Raw genomic sequence first — 26,156 nt, 5'->3', positions numbered from 1 at the left:
CAGCAGCCAATTAGCAATGAGATTTGGTCACTCTACTTTCCCAGCAAATGCCCTGCATGGGTTCTTGCTCATTTGTACTTTATTAGTAAATAGTCATCTCAGACACTGGTGGAAAAAATAATGCTTGGAGCACTTGGAACCATCTCAACGGTCTTAGGCTCCATTTAGAATGAACTAAATGGTTTTATATCCTCAGTTCTGTATTTAGAAAACAGCGGCAAGTATAGCATATTGCTGTTTGTCACAGAACCAATTACATCATTTATAGATGGTGTTAGTGGTATAGCCCGCATTGCCGGCAATGAGGACACAGCAAAAGCCTTTCTGACGTCGTATGTGAAACACAAACGTATCACAGTATGTATTTGGGGTTTTAATCTAAGTCAGTCCAAAAGCAGGAGCATCCCACGGAGAGGACCTAAACGGGGCTTTATACCGCCCTGTGCCAGCCCAGCACCCGAAGCATGTGACATCATAATGTCATGCCTAGGGGGGCGGGGCCACCAGCTCTAAGGACGCTATAGGCAGCTCCACAGGCTGCATGGTGTCTGCACAGAGTGTCCCTTGGATGCTCTGTGCGGCTCTGCCGTAGCGCTACTGGTTGCAAGGTGCCATTTCAGGCAGCCTGCAAGCCACATGTAGGTGCCGTGGGGCAGCGACGGTGCCGCCCTTGGCACCCTGTGTGGCGGCACCACTCACACATCCCTACCTATGGCCCTGCCCGAGGACATCAGCAAACTGCGCAAATGCGCTGTCCAAAGCAATCGCAGATTGCGCCATGAACGGAGGGAGATTACACATTTCGGTCTGAGCGTTGCCAAATTTAACTTTTGGTGAAATGGGCATTTCTGGGCAACAGCTGAGCGTGTACTGTGCGGATACTTGGAACAGATCCGTCCTGTGGGAGTGATGCGCGGGAGTAGCCTGACTTCCGTGACTGTTTGAGGCTTGGGGATGGATCTTCTGCATCCACCATGTGTTAATCCCGATACTGTTCCTGACCAGTGGTGGCTCCATAGGTGGGGCTGCAGCGCAGTCCGAAATTCAAATAGGGGAGCCACACCAACTGACTGACTGACGCAGCAATAACCTGACGTGCTACCCCGTGGTTCCACCCACGGCGTCTACACTATGGCAGAGCAAGTGACTCCTGCCCAGCAATGCCAGAGAATCACACAGCAGCCCTGCCTATATCTTTTGCTGCTCTCCTGCACGCACCTCCTTGGAGACGGTAATTAACAGTGAAATGTGCCTGTGCTTACATCTTATGTACAAACTACAACAATATCACTGTAATAATTAAATGCATTTTTATTTTCTGTGAAACATTTTCTTTTTAATTTTCATTAAATCACCTTCAATTGTTCGGTTATTAGCCAGGTTATTTGTTTTACAATTTTAGTAGCTCTTCAGGAGGTTTCATTTTTCTAAAGTAGCTCACACCTCAATTAACGTTGGAGACCACTGATCTAGACACTAATCTATACACTAAGGAATAAAAACAGTGTCCTAAAAAAATAGTGAAAGAGTTAAGCATTTGGTTTCCAAAATAAAAAGTGCAGAATAAGCAGATATAAAGTACCAGTAATTTTGCCGTTGGTTTCAATCGGAGGCTGCCAGCTCACTATAACAGCCCGAGGCTTCCTCTCCCGTGTGATAACCGTTAAATCCTTCGGGGCAGATGTTGGAGCTTAAAATGTGAAAAAAAAAGAGAAATATTTGGCCAAGAATGACGTGTAAATTAACAGTACAGTATTCAAGGTGCTGATGGGATGTACAATCATAACAGAAGCAGGAGACGAGATTATCAGGAGAATCACATATATAATTATGACATCCTGACACTTTTCTGCCCCAGAGTCTGATTTTTTTATTCTGGCCTGAAAGAAAGAAGTATGTTGAATGTCTATAGCAATCTCCTCTTTCTATGAAAGCTATACAATTATATTCAGCGGATGTGACCGGCTGTAACTTGCTATGGTGCAATACATTCTGCTCAAAGGAAAATATCTTTGAAATAGCAGCGTCTCCCACAGTAACGGTCATTTATCAAAAACAGTTTGTATCTGGTACAAGCCATGTTGCAAAGGGGATGTAGTCAGGATCACGACAGTTGAAATGTCGACGGTCACAATACCGACAGTGATCCTTATGGCCACAATCCAGACAGATTCCGACGATTATGGTTAGGGTTAGGCACTAGGGAGAAGGCGAGTGTCAGGCTGCAGGATGGGTGGGTTAGGGTTGTGCACTAGGGGGAGGGTTAGGGTTAGGCTGTGGGAGGGAATGGTTAGGGTTAGGCTGTGGAAGGGAACAGTTATGGTTAGGCTGCAGGAGGGGATGGTTAGGGTTAGGCTGTGGGAGGGAACGGTTACGGTTAGGCTGCGGGAGGGGTGGGTTAGGGTTAGGCTGCAGGAGGGGATGGTTAGGGTTAGGCTGTGGGAGGGGATGGTTAGGGTTAGGCTGTGGGAGGGAACAGTTATGGTTAGGCTGCAGGAAGGGATGGTTAGGGTTAGGCTGTGGGAGGGGATGGTTAGGGTTAGGCTGTGGGAGGGAACGGTTACGGTTAGGCTGCGGGAGGGGTGGGTTAGGGTTAGGCTGTGGGAGGGAACAGTCATGGTTAGGCTGCAGTAGGGGATGGTTAGGGTTAGGCTGCGGGAGGGGATGGTTAGGGTTAGGCTGTGGGAGGGGTGGGTTAGGGTTAGGCTGCGGGAGGGGTGGGTTAGGGTTAGGCTGTGGGAGGGGTGGGTTAGGGTTAGGCTGCGGGAGGGGTGGGTTAGGGTTAGGCTGCAGGAGGTAACGGTTATGGTTAGGCTGTGGGAGGGGTGGGTTAAGGTTAGACTGCGGGAGAGGACGGTTAGGGTTAGGCTGTGGGAGGGGATGGTTAGGGTTAGGCTGCATGAGGGTACAGTTAGGGTTAGGCTGTGAGAAGGGAGGGTTAGGATTAGGCTGCGGGAGGGGACGGTTAGGGTTAGGCTGCGGGAAAGGACGTTAGGGTTAGGCTGCAGGAGAGGACGGTTATCGTTAGGCTGCGGGAGGGGACGGTTGGGGTTAGGCTGCATGAGGGTACAGTTAGGGTTAGGCTGCGAGAAGGGTGGGTTAGGATTAGGCTGCGGGAGGTGACGGATAGGGTTAAGCTGCGGATCCAGGGTTAGGGTTAGGCTGCGGGTTGGGACAGTTAAGGTTAGACTGCGGATGGGGAGGGCTAGGACTGGAATTAGAATACTTACCAAATTACATTGGGATTTTAACCATCGGTATATCACTGCCGGTATTCTGACTGTCTGCATTGTGACCGTTGGGAATCGGTACCCAACCCACTAAAACAGCTTTAGCTTTAGGGGGGAATCCAATTAGACCAAGGTATACCTCACAGCTAAATACTTGTGCCAAGAGAATCAATTAGCGGGGTTCATCACAGAATTAGACTTTTCCTCAGGGGTAATTAGCACTAATGGAACCCCCCCCTCGTTACACTACAATTTAGATCTGAGATTGGACGTTCTTAAATCTAAGGGGTCTATTTACTAAGCTGTGTTAGGAGATAAAGTAAACGATGATAAAGTACCAGCCAATCAGCTCCTAACTCATTTTTCAAACACAGTCTGTGAGATGGCAGTTAGGAGCTGATTGGCTGGTACCTTATCACCGTTCACTTTATCTCCTAACACAGCTTAGTAAATAGACCCCTCAATCACTTTGCAGATTTTACATCTACCACACCTGCCATGCAGCATGGTTTTACCAAGGTGCAAAATACTGTAACTTGCTCTTTTTTTGCTTTACTCTGAAACTGCCCCATTTATATAATAAACAAAATGTTTAACATCCTGATCTGCGAGATAGTGGAAACAGTTGGTTTAAAAATAGACAGAATAATGAACAATTGTGTCCTCAATAATCTACCCTCAAATTGTGCCAAACAGCCCCCATTTGGCGCACAATGAGAAATGTGACTAAACCACGCCATGCGTCCCGTTGCTCAGTGCTGTGTCACACAAAGAAGCTTATGTAATGAGGTGCAACTTGCAGCCACTGCGGGAACTCCTGCGGATCTTTTCGTATTTTTTAAAGCGGCAATCATTTGAAAGGCAAAACCAAGCTGGTTTCGCCTTAAAATGGTTGTCGCTTTAAAAATATGGGAAGACTCGCAGGAGTTCCCGCAGTGGCTGCAAGCCGCACCCCATTACATAAGCTTCTTTGTGTGACACAGCAGTGTGCAATATGGACAAGGCAAGAGACCAGGGGCCGCTATGACCGAGCTCCACCCCCCGTCCTGCCACGCAGCACCAGCCACAATGTGTGAATTTGCCCTGCCATGATTGGGACAAAAGTACAAATCCTAAGTACCCAGTACACTACAATCGTGTTTACGTACATCTGCTATCTGTCGCAAAATTTAGGCAGGAGTTAGAAAGGCCGAAAGCTGCTACCCGAGGCGCAGCGTTTAAGTTGCGCCATGTATTTCACGTCACATGGCGTAAACTGATTGGTAATTAAGTACACATTTGTAGCAGCAGATAGGTCAGGCCATTGTCCTGGCGTGTTTTATACTGCAACATCCGCATCCTGGTCTTCTGTCACATATGTTTTTTTAAACATTATTATCAAACCATAGTTGTAACAAAAAGCATATTAGTTATTATTAGTTATTATTCCAACACCCTCACGAGTAGAGGGAGGGGTGGGTGTGCTAGGCACAGACAGGAGGCTATAGTCTTATTTTCTCTCATCTCTGTCCTCCACCTCCATACGCAAGCCTCTTTCTCTCTCCCATCTCTATCCCCTTCTCGTTTCTCTCATCTCTGCCCCCTTCTGACCAGTTAGGGAGGTGGGGGGAGGGGGGGTTGTGGGGAGGCATAGGCAAACTCTGGGGGGGTTTCCGTCTGCTTGGTAACCCCTCTCACCAGCCCACACCATGACCACAATAGAAATAGTAATATAATAGATTGTTACTAGTGCTGCATGTTCTTCTCAGTATCACAAATGAAATAATTAGCACCACCTGTGGATCTTTTAATATGTATCAGCCAGTAATAAATAATCTGTGCACCAACTAGAAGATCTGGAAAACATGCACTGTTTAGATGCACTGCTATAGAGCCCAATATGTACATATATGTCCATGGCAGTGCTAGGTTCTTCTTCTGTTCCTTCAGGCTCCAGGACTTGCTCCAATAGTCTTGAATGGTGCCCACATCTAAAATAAATGCATTCAGCTCAGGCAGGATGGCCCTACTGACGCATCTAATGGGTTACTGTGATCACTGGTGCTGTATATGCTGGAATTAATACACACAATACCCTTTGTATGACGCTTATTAAAGCCGGTTAAGTACTAATTCTGCCTTCTTCATTGACAGGCCACACACGCTCTAAAATTAAACATTTGGAAACCCCCCTCTGAAAATCCTGCGTTTGCCACTGGGAGGAGTCCTCTGGTCGAGTCGGGGATGCTTGTGGGGTGAACCATGCAGTGCGGGGCTTGGATGGATCTCTGGGCATACTTGGAAGGGAGCCACATAAAGGGTACTCAGGCTGTGGGCACTCACCAAAGTGAAAAGTCCTCCTTATATCCATACAGCTCTGGCTAAGGGAATAAGGGAGGCTGAGTGTCCACGTATCAGGCAGCCTGTGAGAGCTGTAAAGGGAGGGGACAGAGCCTCCTACCAACTTTGCTGTAACTGTGCTAGACTGATACCATATTAGATAGATTATATAATAGATAGAGAACCAGGGGGTGGGGTGGGGATCTCCTAATAAAAGGCAAATCTGTGCATTTTCTTAAACAGTATGGATGATTTAATAATGTGGGTTCATGGAAAAAGGTCTGGATGGGTTTCAATCCAATGCAAATCTCTGGATTAAGACATTTGTTAATATCAAATATTAAAGAATATAGAGAGCATAATAAAATACATTCACAGGTACCACACTGATCATACACAGAGTATAGTAGCACTAGGTCAAATACAGTTACCCTAGGCCCAATGGAGACAGACTGCCTACGGCAAATGACTGCTCTGCCACAATGTCAGGTCTGGCAGCCAATGTTGGAAAAAACACATTACTTAAAACTTTGCACAATGTCACAAAATTCTGGAAGTGAATAAAATAAAAAACGTTGCTGTAATGATAGGAGATAGTCTTCGGATCAGAAAACACAGATGACAAACGCTGAGGGAGAAGACAACAGGAGATTAAAAACATGAACCGAGACTGTGCGTGTGCTGTTACCTGTCTCATAAGTAGTGGCGTGTGCGGTCATGCTCCATGTACTCGACCTTCTGCCTTTTGTGATCATCACGGAAAACTCATACATGGTGTTTGGTTTCAGGCCCGTCACAGTATGGCTTAAGGAAGTTGTGTCAGCAGACTTACAGGGGAAGAAGAGAACGTCAATAAACAAGAGTACCTGGAACCAATGTTACATGGGGGCATCACAAAATCTGATGCAAAGGGAGAAAAAGGGAACCTTAAAGGAACATGGGGCAGATGTACTAAGACTTGGAGCATACAGATGTGTCCTGCTATATCTTTGCCGATCGCGGTACAAACGTGCACACGGATCGCGCCTCGCGATTACCCGCAGCAGCATAGGCAAAGTTACGCTATGGCGCGCACTGCGATCGCACCATGCATTCCTATGGCGGTGTAGGTGGGAACGTTGTGCACGTATCCGCTCGCAAGCACACACCTCGCGCCAAGCGTGGCGCGATATGCTGCGTAAGTAACGAAGATGTAACAGGACACATCTGTACTTGCCAATTCTCTCTCATTGTCAGGAGACTCCCTGGAATAGCAGCAATCTCCGTGAAGAGTCTAGTAATCTCCCCGATTGTATTTTACACCCATTATGTAGCTGTAATATGAAAAACAAACAGAGATATATATACATTCAAATGGGATCATTAGTATCATTTCCCTGCATTAGTTATAAGGCACAATGATCCCACATGCACTTCCAAATAAGATTCCCCGTGTCACTTATATGAATCCCCTTGTAAAACACAATACATGAGCAAGCCCTGAAATGTATCAGTGTGATTTCATCTACAAGTAGATCTTAAGCTGCATACACACACAACGATTTTGTTACCAACGATTTTATGAACGATATTATGAACGATTTTCTGTCAGATTATGTCAGATTTTTTTAAGTGTAATGAACGATTTTTTTGAACTACAAACGATTTTTGCATATTCCCTTAATTAAAATCGTTGAGTTGATAAGTCTGACTGAACTACAAACTACAAACTACAAACGTTAACGCGCATGAACGATTATCGTTCATCGTTTGACTCAGAAAGTAAATGATTTTTTCAAACGATTATCTTTAAACGATATCGTTTAACGATAATTGTTAAAAAAATCGTTGTGTGTGTATGCAGCTTTACTAACAGCTTTGGGGCTCATTTACATTTGGATGTAAGTCAGGTTTAAGTGTAGACAAAGTACCAATCAATCCTTTTATAGGTTGTGTTTGAATAGTGATAGTTAGGAGCTGAATGGTTGGTACTTTGGACCTTATTCAGAGGCGGCCGTATGGTCTACGACCGCACGGCCGCCTCGATGTTTGGCCAGTGCGCATGCGCACGAGGGAGCCGGCTCCCTCGTGCGCATGCGTGAGACCCGCTATGACCGACAGCGCCGGTCGTAGCGGGCCTCTTTCCAAAGGGGACGAGCTGTCGATGTTGATTGACAGCTCGCCCCATTTGGAAGGCGGGCCGGGGGGTGGCAGCCCAAATGGAGGCGTTCCCATGGGAACGCCTACCGTTTGGGGGAGGCCCCACTGACATCACAGAGCCAGAAGCTCTCCGGGTCTTACGACAAGTGAGACCCTACCCTAGGGTCTCGTCGTAAGCCCCGATGGTCGCGATGGTCTCTGACCATCGCGACCATCACCCGAGCGGTCGTTAGAGCTGTGGGTGTAAACCCACAGCCTAGCGACCGAAACAGAGGCGGGCGGTCAGGATGCAAGCGGCCGCCCAGTTTCTGAACGACTGCTTGCCTCCTCCGACCGCCTCTGAATGAGGGCCTTTACCTCTCCACTTTATCTCACTCCAATGCTAGGTACATCTCCCCCCATATTTCAGTGCTTATTTGTGCCCTGCTCCTGAGGCCCTTACAGTTTATGCTATACACAGCTATCTGCTATCACTGTGTATAGGCAATGAGCAAAACTGGTTTGTCGTTTCCGACAACATTTTTCCTGCTCTCTGTGATATTATTGGACCTTGCCGCTCTTCTATTGGCAAAACATCCCACCCTCTATAATGTCCCCACCCTCAATTATGTCGAAAATGATTGTATTATGATAGAAGAGATGAGGTTTGGGTGGAGATCATAGTATTATTGGGAAGGGAAATCAATCTAAAGGTGCGTACACACGGTACGATATCTATGAACGATAGCAATATCATTCCTTTTTTTGCAGTGAACGACCAATGATGCGCGTCCCCGCATGGACGATAACTATATCTATGGTCATCCGTACATGCAGGCCAACTTGGACAATTTCATCACGATTTGTATGTTCACAGATATGGCTGGATGACTTCACTGAAAGATATCTTTCATAGATATCTCTCAGTGTGTAGCCCCAATATCGTTTGTCCTGCACTACAGAAAATTTGAAGGGAAATCGATCAGCGATATCGTTGGTTGTGCAGATCGTACCGTGTGTATGCACCTTAACTGTACTAAATGATGAGATCAGGAAGCCAATTTACTAGCATAACCAAAGCAGGGCCAGGATAACAATGGAGAGGATGGGACTACAGCTCCAGCCCTCCACATTAAAATAGGCCCATTATCATTGCAGCATTATGGTAATTTTCAGCAACAGGCCCATGTGGCCCTTAATCCGGCCCTGAATCATAACGTCTCACAATAAGAATATTTTTATTAGAGATGAGGGGGCTCGGTTTTACTCGGTTCTTTTTGGCAAAATTATCGCAAGTTCGGATTAGTTTGGATTTATTTTGTTGGCTATCCAAATCACGTGATAGCCGATAGCCAATAAGATGCCGTTTTTGAGATCCGAACATATTCGAGTAAAACTGAACCTGCACATCTCTAATTTTTATACATTCATCCATCAATTTTGCTTAAATACCAAATAAATATAACAAATTATATACTTAAGAGTCCTTTAAAGGCAATGTAATATATACAGTATCTAAAGAAAAAGTGAGCAATTAATGTAATAAACAGTCAACTGATTGTGGTAAAATAAATTAAAAAAAGCATATACAAGTTAAAAGAAAACAAGTTGAAAAAAAATTCTGAAATAAAATATACCTTATATTTCGAGCTGGTAGAGTAGCTGGTCCTCCATCGGATAGTGTAGAAACGAACCTCGGCTGTCTTCTGGTTCTTTTGGACAGAGTTGTCTGCCCAGCTGACTCTCACAGCGTCGTGCGTTAACGCAACAGCCTGGACACCTACTGGTGGGAGCATGGGGGTGGACATTTCTGGGACCGAGGTAGGGAAATCGTCAATAAAAGGATAAAACTCACTTTCTGAGGGATCCAATGGATCTGGGTAATCATGCAGTAAATTAATATTTAAAAATAAATAAATATAAATAAATAATATAATAAAATAATACATCCATGCACAAAGAATAACACAATGGGTTAAATACAAAATAATGGTAAGGGTGAAAATGGTGTGAGAGGAATAGAGAAGAAAAATAGGAATTATTTATAATTTTTATAAATGTATATACTGTTTTATATATTTAAATATTATATATATTTGATGTATAGTTCTTTTTTTAAATTAATTAACGAAGAGCAATACATTATCAAGTTCACTCTATATTAATCTAAACTGAAACAAAAAAATGGTATTAGGTAGATATATGATTATCGAAATTATAATAAGGAATTGACTTAAAATTGATTTAGTAAACTGTAAGAAAAGTGATAAAAATATGATATATATATATATATATATATATATATATATATAGTATATATATATACATGCATATGTGATGTGTGGAATTCTAATTATTTCTTAAATGCTGAATACTATGTTTACCAAATGCTTCTTGTAAAGAAAAAAGTATATTTATATGAATGATATGAAAGAGAGCTGAACAAAAGATATTCAGAATACACCAATATCAATCCAATAATGGGCTACGAGATTCCCCTGTGAATATTTTCTGCAGGAGAAGTTATTCATTTTCTATTGATATATGAAATATCCTTGAGGTTTTATATTGCCTCAAATTTACTCTATACATATTTTTAGTATAGACAGAAATAATTTAAATTCTCGCACAGGCATGCGGCTTCACTATTCAGAAATCATTAACTTCAAGTCAAACGTGAAAAGTTATAGGGATGGTGGTAGAAATTTGTTGTGTTGTTGTTATTTGTATCCCCTGTACTGTACATGAGCATATTATTATTGGTATTTTATTATTATTTTCCAGGGGCTCACGCTGTTCTGGTAATGCCACAGCCGGCACCTTTGGAGCAGGACCCCACGCAGGCACCACCTGAGAACAGTATCTGCCACACCACAGGGACTCTCCTCATATTTTGTCTATGATTGTCTTTAACTCGTTGTATCCAGTGGGGGCCATAGGTAGAATATGAAATAGGATTTTCAACAGGGGAATGGATTTATAAAAATAATCCAGAGTATTGTAGCTTTATGTAGTGACATATCATATAAGAAGCAGAACTCCGACCAGTCACAAAACAGGCACATTTAAACATGAACAATATCATCCTTACATCATTAAAGGTGTGATTACATGATTAGATTATGTAAAAACATTTTAACTGTTCAAAAAAAAGCTAAAAATGTAAAGAAAAAAATGTACTGTAGTTCAACAGGTTATACAATATTCCTCCAAAAAGAGAAAATATAACATAATCCTATTTGATACAGGGCAGTTGTTGAATGGATTAGTTGAGGGAACACTTTCTGAACTTTTATCCTTCCTGAAAATAATTGGGTCACTGGTTTAGATAGCAACAAAGTCAACTGAGTCTGCTAACCTATACTCTTACGTTAAGGATAAATAATCCCAAATGATTAGATAGGTGACTATAAATAACAAAAAGGTGTGACCATAAATAACAAAAAGGTGTTCCATCAACTATATATACATATATATATATATATATATATATATATATATTTTTTTTTTATTATTATTTATTTTTATTTATTTATTTGGATCAAGCCATAAAAAATATTATACACGAAAAATCAAAAGAAAACACAAAATGTACACAATGACCACAATTAATAAAAAAAGCTATGCGTCTATTTTCTAGACAAAGGAAGGCTATTTAATTTTAGTTAGCTAGTCTTATCTTGTTCATCATTCAGGGAGAATAGTGTTATCTGTATTGATTTCCACTTCACAATTTTTCTAGGCGCAATTGTCTTAGAAACGAGTGATATCTATTATCATATTTTACAATGAAACATAAATTGCCTATTGATTTAGCCCAGATGTTGTGCTAAATCAAAGCTGTGTTGCCATGCATATTTATTTGGGGAACACTTCACAAAATATTCTGCAAAGCTGCTTACTGAAACACAGTGGCACAGTGGTGAGCATTGCTGCCTCACAGATCCGGTGCCGTGGGTTTGATTCCTTCCAGGGCCATAACTGTCTGAAATTTTGTATGTTTTCCTAAAGTTTTTAGGTTTTTTTTCTCCAAATTCCAAAAATATACTGGTAGGATTATTGGCTTCTTTCTAAAATGTCCCCTAATATGCATGTGTGTTAGAAAATTTAGAGGAAGATATATCAAACCTTTTAAAAAGGTCAAGTGGAGGTGTTGCCTTGGTCAACACTTCCACTTGTTCTCTTTGGAAGGTTTGATAAATCTCACATTTAGAGCCTTATTTATCAACAACTTTTTTCATTAACAACTAGTGATAAAACTCGTTGCGCTTGATAAAGGTGCTCCAGCCAATCAGCTCCCAACTGTCATCTGTTTATGACAGTTTGGAGCTGATTGGCTGGAGCACCATTTATCATACGCAACAAGTTTTATCACTAGTTGTTAATGATAAAACTCATTGATAAATAAGGCCCAGAGACTGTAAATTTAATTTATAAAGGTACCTGCTCCATTGTTATGGTAAATATGAAAGCAGCAATGTGAAAAATTTATATCCAGGTGCTAATTCGAAGACTACAGAATTGGTTTTTATTATAGGGATAAAGCAAATCTCATGAATTTAAAAACAACTCTATGTCAGATGTTAAAAAAATAAATGTTCATAAATCTATCGTAACATGAGTTCGTAGTACAAGAAAGCAATCAATCATATATTTACAGTCATTACAGAACGTGTAACATGTACAAAATTCTGGTCATCCAACCCCTTTAGTGGTGAGATATTATAAAGAAAAATCCTATTTTCATTCAAATACTATTTGCATGATGAATTTGTACATTATAATTGTTGTAGGCTTCAATAGTAAAACTGAGTGCATGGCAGAATTCAATCATATTTAATATTCCCAGACAGATTAAAGATGTCACATGGAAGACAGAGTTGTCACATGGAGTTGAAAGAGTTGGACAGGGATATTTCAGGCAGGAGGGACATAGAGTCCACTTTCCTAGAAAATATTATCCCTTTATGTTGCGTGCGGCACATTAATGCTTACTTAACTGAATTATGGAACATTACGCTGTGTTGCTTAATTTATGTACAATTACTCTATCTGTACAGTTTGTGCCATTATAATCTCCTGAGAAAATAAACATATGAACTAAAAAGCAGAGAACAAATCAAACATAAAGGCATTTTTTTCAACCTACCGGTTTGAGATCGAGTTGTGGCGCTTTCGTAGAGAGGGACGCCTTCGCCGGCATTATTAAAAGCTTTCAGGGAAATTACATAATGGGAGCTTGGTTCTGCAAGCCAAACACACACAACAGAAACACATTAAAAATTAAAGTTTAGTGGCTCTGAGGTGACACATGAAAGCGACGGTTACATACACATTTTGTTCTGTTAAAACGCAATATTTCTTCGTACAGTATCACGAGTTGGCATATTTTTGTAACAAGGCACAATATTATTTTTCATTAGATTTCCATATGTATGACAGAATTACTGCCCCTGCTGTTCACGCTGAGCATTTTTTTGTTTTAGTTTCTGTTTACGGGGGAGCTTTGATCAAAGCCTGGAGAGAGATAAAGTACCAACCAGCCAGCTTCATTTTACAGGCTGTGGGGGGGGGGGGGGGGGCGAGGAATGCATCAAGCATTGCATTCTGCATGATATGCATCCCGCTACTGATCGCAAGCCTAGCAGCCAGGGCCAGATTAAGGCTTGTGGGGGCCCTGGGGCAACTAAATTGTTGGGACCCCCACCAAGCCTACTCCCCCCATGGCACCCACCACATGGAGCCTAATCCTACTTCCTCCCATGTGTGTGTTAAACACGCACACACACACATATATATATAATATATATATATAATATATGTAGCAAACGTATATATTATATATGTAACATACTAACACACATATATAGTATACGCACACATAAACACATACAAACACACATATACATACACACACTAACACATATATACACATTAACACATGCATACACATATATACACACATACTGTATATACAATAGCACATACACACATATACACACAACCACAGTACACAGACACTTACTTGTATACAGCAGCTAAAGGCTGCTAATGGGGGTGGGCACCTCACATCATTAGGCTCCGCCCCCTCACAGCATAATGTCGCGATTCGCGGGTGATATGGGGGGCAGGGCTTGTCATATTGGCCCCGCCCCCATTGCAGCCGGTGAAGAGGGGAATTGGTCCATCAGGGGGGTTTCTAGGTACTCAGAAACCCCCCTGCGTGCTCAAGTGTGGGGGCCTCTCTGTGTGTGGGGGCCCGGGACGACCGCCCCTGTCGCCCCCTCTTAATCCAACCCTGCTAGCAATGTTTGGTAACACTTAGGGCCGTTTCTAGGGGCGGGCGAGCTGTGCACAGGGCACGCAACCCCTGCGATTGCACGGCTTACAACCCCACATTAGCCCGGGCCTCTGAGATAGGGGGGGGGTCTGTCCGCAAGCCCACCCGCTGCCTGTCCACAATGTAATATTACCTGGGCAGCACAGACAGTGTAACAGTTAGTATACTGCCTCATAGCACTGAGGTCATGGGTTCAATTCCCATTATGGTCTGTGTGGAGTTTGTATATTCTCCCTGTGCTTGCTTGGGTTTCCTGCAGGTACTCCGGTTTCCTCCCACACTCCAAAAATATATTGATAGGTTAATTAGCTCCCAGCAAAAATGTACCCTAGTGTGTGTGTGTGTGTGAGCGTGCGGTGAACATAGATTGTAGACTCCAGTGGGGGAGGGATCAAATATTCTCTGTATAGCGCTGCGTGATATGTGTGCATCTTATAAATAACTGCCAATGAATTACCTACCGTTCTTGCTGCAATGTAGCTATGTGCAAATATGATGCCGCTACAAGCAAATAGCACAAATACAAATGCTATACATAGATAGTGATATTGTTTATTGCTAAAATGTTGCTAAGAATGCATGATTTATTATACTGGTTATATCCTGCCACTGCTGAGGTCTGTTATTTAGTCATAAGCAGTATAGTTTGTAGTTTATCGTATATTTTATATCAAGGCAGAGATTTCTATCTGTCATTCCCGTGGCTGTTTATGTGAGATTATGCTGTGTTAGTATACAGTAGTAGTTATTGAAATTCATAGCATCTAAATATATATTAATGGATGTTACCTAGTGCATATACTGCTACTTCTCAGCTCCCTATAAATAGTTTACTGTTGCAATAATTATGATTTCAAATCTTGTATATGTATCACTGTGTTGTTAGCTGGTACATAGCTCAGCAGAGTGGCTCATTGATCTACAGTATATGACTGTGGAGCTACTTGTTATAGGAATATTTATTAGGAGAATTATTAGACTAGCCACCCTTTATTAGCTAGGTTTATTAGCCCCAAATGCCCCGCTAGATGCACTATCTACAGTATAATAGCAGTTCTGGCTGCTTGCCATGTTATACAGTAATGAAAAGGGAAGACAGGAAGGATGTCATAATTTAGACCATCTTATCACATTCATCTAATACATATCAATTGGTCACAGTGGCGGCACTGGGGTTGGTGACACCCAGTACGGAAAGTAAACCCCTTGTCCCTGAGAAAGGAGCGTGGCCTTGGGCCATCCCCCTTCCCTCAGTTTCGGAGATGCCGGGCTGCCCCCGGAGACTCTCTCCACACTGCCGAATCCTCCTCAGTAGCTGGGAGTTGGGCCCTGCACTGTGATGTTAGGGGGTCATTCAGACCCGCTTGCGAGCGGCAGTACACTCGCAAGCGGGTCGATGTTCCCCACTGCGCATGCACTTTTAAGGATATCCTTTCTTGAGCACTGGTATAATCAAATTGACTGAAGTAATAATCAAGTCACCTGTGCTTAAGAGTGGATATCCTTAAAACCTGTACTGTTAGCGTGCCTTGAGGCCCGAATTTGGGAACCACTGCCTTAATATATAGCTAAACTGACCTAAATGCAACAATACAATTAATAATGATTGCTTCCAAACATTTTTAATATTGAATAATCATGCATATTGAGATATGTATAGGAAAATATTGCACAACACCTAAATAGTCAGGATAGAGATGGGGAGTAGTGAAGGGGCGATTGACATTGCAGAGGTCACATAAACGGGTATTCTAATCCTGATTTTCTGGTTCATAACCAAAGATAATGACCCTTATACTTTCTCAGCTATGCTTTGTTGCAAGCACAATAATTACTATTAATCCCTCCGGAGCCCAGCAACCCCATGATGCATTGCGACCGATGCTCTCGCCGGATCTGAAGTGGTTTAATTGCGAAGACCTTCCTGGGAGATTACTGAATAATTGATTAGGTCATTGTGAATATCATTAGGATCATTGCCAAATGAATTAATAAACTGAAAGAACTTGATGTGAAGTGTTTCTAGAGAACATTTATATTCATGATGGCGGAGCAGTTCCAAGCATTTGTTTAGTTATAATATAATTGTCCTTACTTACTTTGGTAAAATGTGCTATTTCGTTAAATGGAATAATGAATTGGTGAAATTGTGCTGAAGCAATCACAGTACAAATAGCTCATCTGTTTCTATGTAAGTGGTACATACTCCCATCAAATTATCTTAGCGCTTAGAGCTAAAATTAGATGGATATTCCTCTAGTACTCAACATCAGCTTTAAAGGGCCGCTAACCCCGCACAGTGTCTGTGCTTAGTTATACCTAGCAGTGGCATCATTAGGGTTGGTGCCACCTAGTGTACCTACCTACCCTGTCACCCCATTTCTGACACTTCTTAGACTAGATTTCAGCACGCGCTCGCTACAGGGGGGTGTGGATTCATGCCTCAAAGCCATGCCCCCCTGTTGTATGATGTTTGGGGGCGTCACTGTGTGTCACGCCCCTGTTCTCATGACTCTGGGGGCTTGCCCAGTTTCCGAGAGCTGCTAGGCAGTCTCCAGCCTCTCCGGGCACAGTGGGGATGACGTGCGCATGCACCCATCATTCATCACCGCTGCTTGGTGACACCATCCGAGGGGATGACACAAATATAGTAGAGCAGCTCTGCTATTTTGGGGTCATCCCCTCAGATGGTGTCACCCAGTGTGGCCAGCACCCCCCTAGTAATGCCACTGATGCCTAGCACTGGGGAATGTATACATAGTCATATATTTATTATCCCTCCCTGTGGTTATGCGCAAACTTAGGAAGCTTTTGGAATTGGACGCGATAGACACATTAATTTTTTTTTAAATTTCAGGGTCAAATTAATGGGTTGGGTATGAAATCCCGGCTCGCTGGAAGCCCAAGATGATGACAGGGGCAGTAAGTAGCCTAACCTCCCCTTCCCGCACCCTAAACCTAACCCTTCCCAGGAGGTGCCTAACCCTAACCTCCCCCCCGGTGGTGCCTAACCCTAACCTCCCACCTGGTGGTGCCTATCTCTAACCTCCACCCCCCCGAGGGTGCCTACCCCTAACCTTCTCCCGGGGTTTCTACCCCTAACCTCCCCTTCGCGCACCCTAAACCTATCCATCCCCAGGAGGTGCCTAACCCTAACCTCCCCCCGGGGGTGCCTAACAGTAACCCCCCTCTCCGTAGTCTAACCCTAACCCTCCCCCTGGGATCCCTAAAACTAACCCCCCCCCCCCGCGGCTAATACATTACAGGGCCCTGCTTACCTTCCTTTGGGTTGCCGGCTGTGGGGATTTCGGCATCAGGCTAAAGATAGGCGTCAGGATTTCGACGCCTATCTTTAGTCCCGGGTCGGGCTTCTGACACCAGGATTCCAACAGCTGGCATCACGGCCACCGGTAAGTTACAGTAACTACATCCCAAATGAATATATCCCTTTGTTTCCTATCTCTCATATCTTCAGGTCATTCCAGATATGTTCATACAATCAATATTATGCCTATTGCTTGTCCCTAGACAATGCCCTAAAACTATTGTCTTGTGAAAAGTAAGAGTAACAGGACAGCATATGAGGAGAACCAAGGATAATGGAGAAGACAATTCTGGTAAGATTTGCAGCAAAAACCATGATAGAAACTAGGGAAAGCCCAATTATTTTTATAAATTCATCAATTAGTATGATTATGTCACTGCTCCTGTCATATGCATTGCAATTGATGGAAACACTCTTAAAAGAAAGAGTCGTAGATTATCTCAATTCAACAATTTGCAGGATCCCAAACAGTATGGATTTACTGGGGGGAGATCATGTCAAACAAATCTTATTGACTTTTTTGACTGGGTGTCTAAGGAAATAGATAAAGGGGGGGCCATAGATATAGCTTATCTAGATTCTGTACTTGGACCAGTGCTTTTTAATATCTTTATTTGTGACAGTGCAAATGGTATTGAAGGGAAACTATGCCTTTTTGCAGATGACACAAAGGTATGCAACAGGGTAGACACACCAGGAGGGGTAAAACAAATGATTGATGATCTAGGTAGACTAGAGGAATGGTCGAGAACGTGGCAGCTACAGTTTAGTGCCAAAGAATGCAAGATCATGCACTTGGGTCTCAAAAATCCAAAGGCTTAATATAGTATTAATGGCACTATACTAGAAAGTACTGAAGAGGAAAGGGATCTAGGAGTCACTATTTCAGGTGACTTAAAGGCAAGCAAACATTGTAACAAAGCAATGAGGAAGGCAAGTCAGATGCTTGGTACATAGGGAGAGGAATCAGTAGCAGAAAGACAGAAGTGATAATACCACTGTACAGGTCTTTGGTACGTCCTCATCTCCAATACTGTGTTCAGTTCTGGAGGCCATAACTCCAGAAGGATATTAACACATTAGAGACTGTACAAAGAAGGGCAACTAAAATGGTGCAAGGTCTACACCACAAAATATATCTACACCACAAAACGTACCAGGAAAGACTAGTATAGTTTGGAGCAGAGAAGGGCAAGGGGAGACATGATAGAAACGTTCAAATATATAAAGTGTTTTAACAAGGTAAAGGAAGGAGACATTCTTCAAAGAAAGAGAAGTATTAGAACAAGAGGACATGCTCTAAAACATGGAGGGTGGTAGGTTCAGGGGAAATTTGAGGAAAAATGACTTCACAGAAAGGGTAGTGGACAAGTGGAATAGCCTCCCAGCAGAGGTGGTAGAGGCTAAGACAGTAGAGCATTTTAAACATACATGGGATAGACATAAGGATATCCTTCAGGAGAAGTAAGGACCAATAAGGGTTCAGGTAACAATATGTTTAAAAATGGGGCAGACTAGATGGGCCAAGTGGTTCTTATCTGCCGTCAAATTCTAAGTTTCTATGCAGCCCTGTCCGCACTGACACATCACTAGTCTCCTGATAGCCTATGTGCTGCTGGGGACCCCTTTCAATCTACGGCATACATTTTAGATTAACATGACACGTAATATAGCTCTTAGATCCTTTTCTGTATCGTGCAATTCAAATGACTGTATGCATTAAATAGACAACTTTAAATCCATCAGCTAACTACAATGTGCATTCATTGATAACGTGCCACTTAATACATAAGCAGTTCTTGTGGGTGTTCCTCTCTAATATATATTGTTTTTGCCTTGCTGTTAAATTGCAGGAGATGTATGACTTGTTTTCAGTAGCGAGCTGACACAGAATAAATTACCTGCAATGAAAAATATTTTTCAGACTGAAAGCTCGCTAAGAGCCTAATCATTGAAAGTACAGTTTGATAAATTATCTTTGTAAAAAAAAAAAAATTGCTGTAGAAATACAGGTACAGCTCTAAAATAAAAATTTCCAGAGGAGAATGCTCTTATAATTATCTTTAGTGAAGTCTTTTACCCCTCTCAGGTGAACCCCAATATATCTGATATGCTCCACAAAGGTCCACAATGCAACAGCCGGGCTTCTCCCGGGGAGGAGATTCTGTTGGCTCCTTTGGGGGGCGGGGCCAGACTGTATACGTAATTAGGCCCCGCCCCACCACAGGGAAACGCTGAGATTTGCGTAATTTTAGCCGTGCCCTCTGCTCGCAGACCCAAAAATTCCCGGTAAAATCTCCCCACCCTGCCCACTTCACTAGGAAGTGGGCAAGATGTGGGAGAAATGCCTACTCTTCCGGGGGTGCTACCCGAAAAATCGGGAGCCTCCCGCAACTTTCTGGAGAGTAGGTATGTATGCAGCAGGGCCGTAACTAGGGTGGTGCGACATGTGTCACAGCACAGGGCACCGCAGGACAGTGGGCGTTGTTAGGGCCTGTCAATTTTTTGTTTATAATCATTCTCACTCTTCCAGCTTCCTCTATTTTTTTATCTCCGGTATCTCCTGGCCGCCCTTATCTCCTGCCTGGTCGACTCCCCCTACATCTGTCCACCTCCCCAATTACCTTCAGCCACATTCTCTTTTATTTAACACACACAGCTATCTGCCCCACAATTTCTGATGGCAGCCCCGACCACAGCCACCGATTCCCGACCCAGGTGTTACCAGCACACCTCGAGTACCCTTGTCAGTGAGTTCAGCTCATACTTGCCAATTCTCCCTGACCACCTGAAATAGTAGCAATCTCCCTGACTTCCTGAAGAGTCTAGTAATCTCCCTGATTGCACCTTACCCCCATTATGAAGCTGTTATATATATAATGGTTATAAGGCACATTTTCTGATAAGGATCAGTGTGTTTTCATCAACAAATAATGTTAATGTAAGGCAATTTTATGGCACGGCTCTCAGATGTAGCAGGACACGCTCACTTTACCGCCGCGCTCACTGGTGCTGCTTTCACAATCTCACTGGAAAGCTTTTTAAAAAATAGGCAAGTATGGTTCAGCTGCCAACGCAGGGTACATACATGGATCCCCCTGCCGCTGACAATAGCTACAAATACACTACAAGTAACACTCTTTCTATACCTTCAGTCAGTGATCTACACGGCCCGCTCCAGGCTTGTGCACGGCTGTTCTGATATACAAATCCTGCTGCAGGTTCAGCTTCACCAGCGCTGTCCTACATCTAGAGCTGGTGAGTTATACTGCATAATTATTGTGTATCATCACTGCAGCCATTGGATTCACATTGTATTTGGCAGTGACACCTGGTACCCCTTCATCACCGTACTGGACAAATCAGATTTGCTATGGCCCTTACACATGAAGTCGTACCCCTTTTTTCGAGCACGTGTCTTTTGTCCCTATTTAAAAATAGGTGGGGAGGGTGGCGCCAATGCCATCTCTGCCCCAGGGAACCAAAACGTCTAGTTACGGCTCTGTGCAACAGTAGTTGGTACAGTATTGTTCCTACTCTAGCTATAAGTAATCTTCGATCCCTTAACTGCCTCCTACCAAATAGTATAACCATAGAGGTACTTTGTCTGAGGTCACCACTAGGACCATCGCTGCTTGGGAATACCTACCCCTTTTGGCTCTTCAGTCCACAGACGTGTGGTGAGGTCAATAGCTGGGGAGGCACACATGGAGATGGGTCTGAGCGTTGGGAGCCTGTCTCACCCCCTACTCACTGTAACTCTCCACTCACTAGACTAAGCTTCAGTGTCCATTGATTCTCCTACCTGCATCACTGTGTCTTCTCTTGCTGCTGCTCACTGAGTTTCAATCTCTAAACTGCACTTCCTGGTCAAATGACACATACTAGGTGTCTATCAGCAGTAGCGCACACAGGGGGGGTTTCTGAGTACCCAGAAAACCCCCTGACAGAGGGGAGAGCAAGCACCACCATGTTATTAAGCCAAGATGGCTTGAGCATTCTGTGGCATTCTATTTACCTTGACAAAGGTCCCACATGGGATTGAAATGTCGGACATAGCCTGAATATTGTGACACTGGTGGTATGTAACAAATAAAAAGAACTGTTTACCTTCTGAGATGGTGAATGCCCTCTGAATTAAATTTTTTTTATATATAAGTGAACCTCATTTTTTGTGACGGTTACATTGAGGTCGCACCCCCAAATGGATGAAAATGTCGCAGTCCGTGCAGGCTGCCTTGGACTTTATATATATATATATATATATATATATATTATATACAGTTGCTCTTTATTAAGCAACATGCCAAGTATTCTGTACTGGTATTATATAATATATATATATATATATATATATATATATATGTCAGTGCTTATATATATATACTCACAGGCATAGCTGTATTAGCTCTCTTTCTGTGCAGCCTACTGGCTGTGGTGTGGCCCCACCCCCAGCTCTGCAAGCAATGTCTGACTACACAGAAGTGAGGCTGAGCTGTTGCTGCCTCCTCTCTCATCTCCCTGCAGTCCCAGGGAGCTCCACAAAGCTGGTGAGTGTTAACTATAAAAATGATTACAATAAACAAAGAAGATGTTTATAAGTTATAAATATCTTCTTTGTATTATTCTAATCATTTTTACATCAATCTCTGCCTACCCTGACTGCATGTCCCTGCTTCAGTCACAATGATTATGCAGGCTCATGTGCAAGTTCATTGGTTGGAAGCTTGAGAACTGTGGAAGCTGAGACACTAGTCATGGGTCCCCCCAAAATGTAGGCATTGGAGAGAGCTTCACAAGTGAATGTATATGTTTGGAAGAAGTTCTCCTTTATAAAGAAATGTCAGCCATAATAAAATACCACAGTGGAAAAGATAACTGCCCACTCACCTACATTGCAGCAGAGGCAGCCATTTTGTGGGCTGGCCCAATATGCATGAGAGTACCTCCTATTGTACCTGCCAAGAGCGTGTGAATTTCACAGGACTGACCCAACTTGCCTGAATAGGTGGGGCATAAACATTTACTGATGTGTCCTTGACAAACAAGAAAATAATTTGCGCAGATGGTGGAGTTAATTTGGTCTCACTTTCTCTGCAAGTTCCTAGCTAAGTAATGGTCTGCACCTCTTCATAGGGAAGATGTATCAAACCTTGGAGAGGGATAAAATGGAGATGTTGCCCATAGCAACCAATCAGATTCTACTAAACACTTATCTTGCACCTTCTAGAACAGTGATTCCCAACCTCGGACCTCAAGGCTCACCAACAGTCCTGGTTTTAGTGATATCCATGCTTAAGCACAGATGATTAAATCAAAATACCTGAGGTACTAAGTGAGTTACCTCTGCTCAAATATGGCTGTCCTTGAAACCTGGACTGTTAGTGTGCCTTGAGGACTGTGGTTGGGAACCCCTTTTCTAGAAGATAACAGCTAGAATCTGATCGGTTGCTATGGGCAACATCTCCACTTCTAAAAATCCGCACTTTAGTAAATATACCAATAACTGTCATTTTTTTCAAACACAGCCTGTGACATGACAGTTAGGAGCTTATTGGTTGGTACTTTATCTCTCTCCAATTTATCTCTCACCAACGTTTGATACATCTCCCCCCCCCATGTATATTGGTGCAGCCCAGAAAATGGCTGCCTTCGCTGTATGTAGGACATGGTCCACTGTAATGTTATAGACGGATCGGTCTCTCCGATTTAGACTCATTTTTAAATAGTTTATTCCGTTAGGTCATTGTACTGGTCTGCAAGAAATTCAGAATTACATTTTTCCTGTTATCTCTGAAATGAGAACCAGGGATGGAAAAGCAGCCTCGTGTTTTCCTAATGAACCTAAATAAATGAACATAAAAATACAGAACAAACAAAGCGTAGCTTCGCCTTCCTCCCAGCTGGCCATTAAATAATATTGGAATAAAGAATATAATTATTTGGCCTTGATGAATGCAATGTGTCAGTGAACATTTTAATTCATCATTAGCAGGAGATCAGAGTGAGTATATTTCATGTCTCTACGAACATTAAGTACAAAGGACACAGCAAGACCACTGTGACCTGCAGGAATATAAACTCTATTAGCCTATTAAACAACAGACATGTCGGCCATATCATAAAAGCCCCATTTATAATAGGATTAAGGGGTCTATTTACCAAGCAGTGTAGGAGACAGAGTGAAAAGTGATAAGGTACCAGCCAATCAGCTCCCAACTGTCATTATTCAAACACAGCCTGTGACATGACAGTTGGGAGCTGATTGGCTGGCACCTTATCACTTGTCACTCTGTCTCCTAACACTACTTAGTAAATAGACCCCAAAGTGAAATGAGATAAGGTGCCAGCCAATCAGCTCCTAAATGCCATGTCACAGGCTGTGTTTGAAAAATGACAGTTGGTAGCTGATTGGCTGGCACCTTATCACTTTTCACTCTGTCTCCCCAACACTGCTTAGTAAATAGACCCCAAAATCTGAGACAATTGCCCAGAGTCAGAAGCAGACGGTGGTGCAGTAGTGGCTGCAACTTTTGTTGCAGGCGATACTGTGCATTTATGCTAATGCCGCCCTCGTAGTTCTAAATCCTTCCACCCCTGAATCAGGCCCAATATGTACACAATATTAACAGGGAAAATTTTATTAACATTTTATATTGTTGTTTCAACATCAACACTGATATTTAACCACCCTTCCCCCCAACCCAGGGGCACCGAGAAATGGAAAATGGGGGTGGTGGAGCGGGCACAGGGACTTGTGCCTGTAAGCCAGGAGCAGCTATACCACATAGGTCTTAAGACCATGTCCCTTTCACCGGCCCAGCATGGAAAAAGGGTCCTGATAGTCACACGGTGCCCCACACGCTTCACACGCCCCCTAGTGCCGGGGCTCAAATGATATCCCGGCGCCAGTGGCGTAACTAGGGTATTTGGAGCCCAAGGCAAATTTGAAAATGGAGCACCCCCCCTTATGCGCGCACCGAAGACGGTGGGCGTGGCCAGAGCCGGCCCTAGCCAAATTAGTGCCCTAGGCAAGATTTTTGGTGGTGCCCTGCCCCCCCCATGGGATCCATACACACACACACATATATGAGTATATATATATATATATATATATATATATATATGAGTGACCGTCATATATATATATATATATATATATATATATAGCTCCTGTGCTTCATATTATTTGTCCCACCCTGAGTCAGTCTTCTTACCTGCGCAGCGAGCGTTACAGTGGCTGTGGCTGGGACAAGATGGAGGCGGAGGCGGAGCCGTGAGCTCTTACTCACGGCTCCGCTCCGCAAAGGCCCATGGGAGGATCTGGCAGCGGCTGGGCATTGACAGCATGCCCTCCCACGGCCATCTTAGCTCCTCTGACCTGTACCGTGAGAATGAGCTTCTATGCAGAAGCTCATTCTGACTAAGGGGCTGGGCGGATGCGGATGACGGTCACATGACCAGCCGCCGCCTGGCCATCCGCTGCGCTGCCCGATCGGAGAGCTCCGATCGTGGCAGCACGCTGGGGGGTTAGATGTGCCGGCGGGCTCTCGCGGCTCTGGGTAGGTGCCGGTGAGACTGGGAGGGAGCAGCGGCTAGCGGCAGTTGCCGGCGGGGGGGGGGGGGTCAGAGGAGGGATTGGAAGGACTGTGACAGTGTGACAGATTAGGAAGAAGAGGCGGCCGCATGCAGAGCTCAGCCTCAGCCCTGCTTGATGGAAAATGCCCCAAGCATGCAGAGTCGTCCCTAGGCATTTGCTTATCATGCCTATGCCTAGGGCCGGCTCTGGGCGTGGTCACCTAAAAATGGGGCATGTCAACATGACACACCCCCTTTAACGTCACTCAGAACATTCCTATCCATATGCACCTTAACCCCAGTAGTGCCCCTTATACAGTACCCCCAGTATGCAATGTCCCCAGATGTGGTCCCTCTTATGCAGGCCCATAGTAGTGCCCCTTATACAGTACTCCCAGTAGTGGACCCCCTTATACAGCCCCCCATTAGTTCCCCTTATTCAGTGCCCCAGTAGTGGTCCCCCCAATGCAGTGCCCCATATAGTGGTCCCCCCTATGAAGTGCCCCCAGTAGTGTTCCCCATTTTTCAGTGCCCCTTATATAGTGCCCCCAGTAGCAGTCCCCACAATGCAGTGCCCCCAGTAGTGGTACCCCCCTTATGCAGTGTCCTTTATATAGTGCCCCCAGTAGTAGTCCCCCCTTATGCAGTGTCCCCAGTAGTGATCCCCCCTATCCAGTGCCCACTGTAGTGGTCCTCCCTATTCAGTGCCCCCCAGTAGTGGTCTCCCCAGTGCAGTGCCCCTAGCAGTAAGCCCCTTATATAGTGATGCCCCCAGCAGTAGTCCCCCTTCCCCCATGCAGAGCCCCCGGCAGTAGTCCCCCCCAGGCAGTGCCCCCAGTAGTGATCCCCACTATCCAGTTCCCCCTGTAGTGGTCCTCCCTATTTAGTGCCCCCTGTAGTGGTCCACCTTATATAGTGCCCCCTGTAGTGGTCCCCTCTATGAAGTGCCCCCAGTAGTGATCCCCCTTATGCAGACCCCCAGTAGTGATCCCCCTATCCAGTGCCCCTTATACAGTGCCCCCTGTAGTGGTCCTTCCTATTATTGCCCCCAGTAGTGGTCCCCCCAGTGCAGTGCCCCTAGCAGTAAGCACCTTATATAGTGCCCCCAGTAGTAGTTTCCCCCCAGTAGTAGTCCCAAGTAGAAGTGCGCCCAGTAGTAGCCCCCCCCAGTAGTAGACACCAGAAGTGCCCCACCCCAGTAGAGGTCCCCCACCCAGTAATGGTGCCGCCAGTAGTAGACACCCCC

The 26,156-nt window shown here is 44.0% G+C and overlaps 1 protein-coding gene across 1 annotated transcript in view; it reads right to left on the bottom strand.

The window, feature by feature from the left end:
- Positions 1 to 26,156, bottom strand: part of DCC (DCC netrin 1 receptor) — an 845,884-nt gene that overhangs the window by 91,103 nt on the left and 728,625 nt on the right. The window contains exons 16-19 of the mRNA XM_088453001.1: positions 12,817 to 12,912; positions 9,305 to 9,543; positions 6,238 to 6,376; positions 1,583 to 1,690 (exon numbers count right to left, since the gene is read on the bottom strand). Of these exons, the coding sequence (XP_088309127.1) occupies positions 1,583 to 1,690; positions 6,238 to 6,376; positions 9,305 to 9,543; positions 12,817 to 12,912 (582 nt within the window). The remainder of the gene's footprint in view (positions 1 to 1,582; positions 1,691 to 6,237; positions 6,377 to 9,304; positions 9,544 to 12,816; positions 12,913 to 26,156) is intronic.

The sequence above is a fragment of the Taudactylus pleione genome, unplaced genomic scaffold, assembly GCF_031769625.1.
Source record: "Taudactylus pleione unplaced genomic scaffold, aTauple2 ptg000562l, whole genome shotgun sequence".
NCBI classification, from domain to species: domain Eukaryota; kingdom Metazoa; phylum Chordata; class Amphibia; order Anura; family Myobatrachidae; genus Taudactylus; species Taudactylus pleione.
This window is presented reverse-complemented; position numbering and strand designations above follow the sequence as displayed.